This window comes from Pinus tabuliformis, chromosome 7 (assembly GCF_031772625.1).
Source record: "Pinus tabuliformis cultivar Carrire ecotype Pingquan chromosome 7, CPIR1, whole genome shotgun sequence".
NCBI lineage: Eukaryota > Viridiplantae > Streptophyta > Pinopsida > Pinales > Pinaceae > Pinus > Pinus tabuliformis.
The window spans coordinates 23501782-23507781 of record NC_142293.1 but is presented as its reverse complement, the minus strand read 5'-3'; the positions used below and the strand labels follow the sequence as shown (position 1 = coordinate 23507781).

The 6000-nt window shown below is 39.2% G+C and overlaps 1 protein-coding gene across 1 annotated transcript in view; it reads left to right on the top strand.

The window, feature by feature from the left end:
* Window positions 1-322: 322 nt before the first annotated feature.
* LOC149244934 (disease resistance protein RML1A-like) overlaps window positions 323-6000 on the top strand; it is a 33538-nt gene continuing 27860 nt past the window's right edge. Inside the window, exon 1 of the mRNA XM_089457624.1 lies at window positions 323-1063. Within this exon, the coding sequence (XP_089313750.1) occupies window positions 573-1063 (491 nt within the window). The 5' untranslated portion in view covers window positions 323-572. The remainder of the gene's footprint in view (window positions 1064-6000) is intronic.

Sequence of the window (6000 nt, the reverse complement as noted above, 5' to 3'; positions counted from 1 at the left end):
AAATGTTTTATTTTATTTATAATTGAAACAGAATAAATTTTTTTAATATCGTAAATCAAGCCTTAATATTATTATACTACACATCTCCTTTATGTCTTATACTGATATTCATTATGCAATGCGTTATTTTAGATGATTTTTGAAATATTTTATTATTTTATTTATAATTAACATTCATTTTTTAAAATATTAAAAGTCAACTCCATTTATTATGCTACACAATTCCTTTATGTCTAATTCTTGAAATATTTTATTATTTTATTTATAATTAACTTTCATTTTTTTTTAAAAATAGCAAGGCAACTCTATTTATTATACTACACAACTCCCTTATGTCTAATTCTAAACTGTAAAAAGCGCCTACTGAAACGAAGGCCTGCAGAACCTGTAACTCCGACTTCGCCTGCAAAACCTGCAAGGGAAACATTTAACACCGGTGTCCCATTTATATATCTTCGTTTAAGCCGCACAGCTTTCCAATTTTGTATGGCTTACGCTTGGGAATTTGTTTTCTGCAGCACAAGGGTGTGGTAAGAGCGGTTGAGAAAATAGATATCTTGATTTTCATTATCATGTCTTTCACGAGATACAATCCCTCGCAGCGAATTCTGTCTCCTGCTAGCAGGAAATACCATGTTTTCCTGAGTTTCAGAGGGGGCGACATTAGGAAAACATTTGTAGATCATCTCTACGCTTCACTCAAGAATGCAGAAGTTAATACCTTTCTGGACAGCGAGATGCTGAAGAGAGGCGACGCGATCGGCTCGACGATAATAAAGGCAATTGAGGACAGTGCGATACTCATACCCATATTCTCGAAGAACTATGCCGAATCCTATTGGTGTCTCGAGGAGGTGTCTCGAATGTGCAAGTCAGGTGGGCTCATAATACCTCTATTTTATGACGTTTCCCCTACAGAAGTCCGGTATCCCGACAGAGGCGCCTTCGCCAAGGCCTTCCAGCACAAGAAAGCCAGGTACCCCAAGGCAAAAATTGACGAATGGAAGAAGTCTCTGACTAAAGTTGCCTCCTTCTCTGGCTGGTCCAAAGATGACACCTTCGGGTATGTATAAGCCTCCTGCTATGTTCTGTACAATGAATTAAAGTTCTCTTTTTGGGTCTTTCGTGAAGTTCGATTTTACTTTTGGGTTTTTCTATGGCTGGTCCAAGGATAACACATTCGGGTATGTATAAGCCTCCTGCTCTACTTTGTACAATGAATTAATGTTTTCTTTTGGGCTTTTTGTGATGTTCAATTTTACTTTTGGGTTTTTCTTATTAGCTTTCTGAATTGAAATATTGGATCAAGAAAGATTGTTTACTGCTTTGAGGGAGTGTAGTAGCATAAATCCATATAAGCTCAATCATCTAGAGATTTCAAACGTTAAGGTTACATATCCCTTTGCAAACATCCAGGTTGCGTATCTCTTGGCAACGTCCGGGTGCACCGAATGCATTGGTGAACCGTTGAACGCACACCCTTCCCACCCAGAATGTAGAATACACCTTGCCTCTGCCACTGCAATGAGCTTGCAAAGGTGGACTTGGTACATAACTTTGCAATGTCACGGTGCAGGTTAGCAGGCCTGTGCTAGTGCCCACATTCACTGCAGCCAATGCATCTGCAGGAGTTGATGGATTGGCCCCACTTCCTACACCTGACTGAGGAATGCTTCTCGCTTCTCTACAAAAATGAATATGCCAATAATTTTCCCAAGTCATTTAATTTATAGTGCTTGAATAGGCTACCAGATCACTGCAGTAATATAGCTGTTCTGTGTTGGGGTACAACAATCCGAAGCCTGTTGTTACTAGTTTGAAACTTCTCGCTATGTCCTCAACTGTTTTAGAGAGGTGGTGTTGAAGTTTCTCACCAACTTGTAGTTAGGGACAAAGGAATTTCAGATCTCATAAGTCATTTGGTTTCCCTGGATCGAGAACTGATTTTATTGTCTTAAGTTTAGAATTTGACAGCCACCTGTACTTCTAAAGCCAAATGTCCCTGAAATTTGATTTTTGTAAGATGCTTTTGCCATATGCTTCGTTCCATACATATTAATTGCACTGTAGACCGTGCGGAACCAAGAAAAAGTATATCATATACACACTTTCAAATATGTATATTCATAATAAAAGGATATATTTAAAAATTAAAAAAGATGTCAGAGTTCTGTTACAGATTAAAGCCCTATTTGTATGCATATACTGGCCTTCTCCTATCACAGTACGCAAATAGAGCATAAGATAAATGACATTTACCTGGAACCAGGGGTGTTTGCTCCTCTGCAACTCTGAGTTACGCTTCCATCTCCATCAGCCCCTTCTCCTCTCATCACCCAATGCTACATGCCTTTACCCTGATGATCTCCCTCCCGCAAACACTTTTGGCCTCTGGAGCTTCCTAAAGATGGTGCTATCGATGCTCTGACTTGTATAAATTCTGCAGGTATTCACCTTTGCGGTTAATTTACCCTTCAGATGCTCAACCTGTTTCTTTGCTTCATTTGTATCACCTTTCTGGACATTACTCAGGATTTCTAGTTTGAATTTAATATTTTGGAGTACCATGAAAGCTTGGTCCCACTTCCAGATATTCAGTTCCATCTTCCACTTGATTTCATTGCTGTTGATTTTTTATGCCTTCTCTGCTGCAGCCAACCACAGCCCAACATTGTACCACAGAGCCATATTTTCATCCTAGAGTTGTTCCAAAGTAAGAGTGATTGCCTTCTGCAATTTTCCCTTGCAATATGGATGAGAGGCTGACATTAATTGTGCTTCTCAGTCTCATATCTCTGCTTCTGCTAGATGGGGAATGAACAATGAGACTTTCACAAAGTAGTGTAAACTTAATGCAGGTGGGTGGGATGATGACACTGCCTCGAGGATCGAACCATCTCCTTGATGTATTGGAATCTCTAACATCAGCATTACATGTAAAATCATAATTATTCCAAGGATAGGGGGTTGATGAGTTGGCCAAGCTCCCCTCCCAACCTTTAGTTCCTTCAACAGGAATACCTAGCATAGATGAAAACTTTTCCTCCTCCATGTCCACTGCTTGGTAGCCAGCCAATTGTCTTTCGGTATCACTCCAAAAGTGCTTACACCATGCTTCAGTTGTTTCATGTGACTGTTGAATTTTATACTGTCTTCTATACTGACAATTTATCTTGATGATTTAATTCTTTTACACAATCTTATCCATGATTTCATCATTAAGCAAATTACACAGAAGACATCAACAGTAACAATATGCCAGAAAATCATAAAGAGACAGCCACACAAGAACACAGGAGATTTACCCTAGGAAAACCCACATGGGGAAAAACCCAGCAACCCTTTCAGTAGACAATTCTTCAATCCAACAGAAATACATCTAAGTCAACAACTAGGTCAAACCTGGTCCATCCTCCTACTCAAGTCATAGGTCTGCCCACTGATTAGGTCTGTTTAAGATACTTCCTTCTGCCTTTCACAGAACTCGATCCTTCCTCAGAAATTAGGTCTCTTCGCAGAAGTTCGGTCTAGCACAAGGATTTCTTCCTTCATCAGAGATTTGGTCATTCCAAGAGGTGCCATACAAAGGGTTCAGTCTTCAATGGTCACAAAGAGTTTGGTTCTGCATCTTGGAGAGTAATTCATCCTTCACAAAGCCCTTTATTTTCTTTTCAAAACTCTGGCCCTTCTCTACAGAATGCTATCATTCTTCGCTGACCTCATGATGACGGAAAAACCGCCTTCTTCTCTAATGCGCAGCAAAGCTGCGACTTTCTTCCACACGCACGACCTGTGGGTTATGGGCCTACGGAATTTGTTTTAATTTCTGCTGCGCTTTCTGTAACAAGATCTCAAACCATCTCCACGCCATTAACAGATTTTACTAGTATTGAAGAATTCAGAGGATCACAACCACAGGATTTCGGACGAATTTAAACCTTAATCTTTTTAAAAATGCACACAAATACGCATGATCCAGAGTACATAAAATACACAGATTTCATTAATGTTTCGAGCTCGAATTACAACACGCTTCCATGAGCCAGATCGCTCTCTCGCTCTTGATGTTACATGGTGTCTGGCCCCCCCTACAAATGCACGAAGACTATATTTTATAACGAATACAATACATCAAATGGATCATTTCAGATCCATTCTTTTCTCTTAGGATCTTGTAACAAATTCCTAAAATCACTCACAATCTCTTAAAATAGTAATTTCATTAATAAACAATTAACAAATTCATGAGCAAATCTGGTTCTCATGCCACGCTGACGTTCTGGAAGGTTCACGAATTTCAGTTTTGACTTGGGGTGGTTTTGCTCGTGCATCAGACTCCCAAGGTAAATCTTTTTTTTTGACCTCTTGGTCATATGCTTCTGGCCTTCGTAACAACTTAACTTGTGATCTGCAATCAGCCTCTGCAACAGCAAGTCCTCCTTGCTGCCATTTACCTCACCAAGCTCTTCTTTGGACTTGGTCTTTTGGCAAGCTCTATGGTTCTTTCCTCGAACCTCTTGCTGACTAACAATTCTACCCAACACTTCTTTTGCTGGAATTGTTATCTCTAAGACAACTCTATCCACAATCGCAACTGTGGAGCTGCCTCAACAACTTCTACCCAACTGCAGTTGGAAGTTGTTCTCAGCTTCTCTTGAGCACTCCTTGCTCTTAGGCTATTGCAATCTTCTCACTTTCCTCTGCTGTTACCTGCACAAAAATATAAAGACCATAACTTTTTAAATTTGCACCTCCTTCCGCAGAATCTTCTTCTGCTCTGATACCACTTTGATGATGGAAAAACCGCCTTCTTCTCTAATGCGCAGCAAAGCTGCAACTTTCTTCCACACGCACAGCCTGTGGGTTATGGGCCTACGGAATTTGTTTTAATTTCTGCTGCGTTTTCTGTAACAAGATCTCAAACCATCTCCACGCCATTAACAGATTACTAGCATTGAAGAATTCAGAGGATCACAACCACAGGATTTCGGACAAATTTAAACCTTAATCTTACTAAAAACGCACACAAATAACGCATGATCCAGAGTACATAAAATACACAGATTTTATTAATGTTTCGAGCTTGATTTACAACACGCTTCCATGAGCTAGATCGCTCTCTTGCTCTTTATGTTACATGGTGTCTGGCCCCCCTACAAATGCACAAAGGCTATATTTTATAACGAATGCAATACATCGAATGGATCATTTCAGATCCATTTTTTCTCTTAGGATCTCGTAACAAATTCCTAAAATCACTCACAATCTCTTAAAATAGTAATTTCATTAATAAACAATTAACAAATTCATGGGCAAATCTGGTTCTCATGCCACGCTGACGTTCTGGAAGGTTCACGAATTTCAATTTTGACTTGGGGTGGTTTTGCTCCTGCATCACCTCAGAATGATGAAGTTGATTCAAAAAGGAGCACCAATTTATATAGTGCAGTGTCATAAAATTGAAATGTTGGCTTCGAAATTGATTAGCAAAGAACCACCTGAAGTTCAAGATTAATTCAAAAGCACTAGAAGGTATTCCAAGATCTTCCACTATAGATGCCACCTGAAAGAGAAATTGAACACATAATTGAAGTCAAACTGGGATCAAATTTTGTCAACATCAAGCCATATAGATATCCACATCATCAAAAAACTGAAATTGAAAGATTAGTCCAGGATCTTTTAATATGTGGTATCATCACAAAAAGTAGAAGCCTTTATGTTGCTTTGGTGGTTCTAGCCCGAAAGAAGGATGGGCCATTTAGACTATGCATAGATTATAGAGGATTGAACAAGATAATGATTAAGAACAAGTTCCCTATTCCCCTTATAGACAAAATGCTAGATGAACTTCTTGGAGCCAAGTATTTTTCAAAATTGGGCTTGCCATCCGGATACTACCAAATCAGAATAAGGTTAGAAGACATAGCAAATATCGCCTTTCGAACTCATGAAGGTCATTATGAGTTTAAGGTAATGCCTTTTGGGTTAACTAATGCT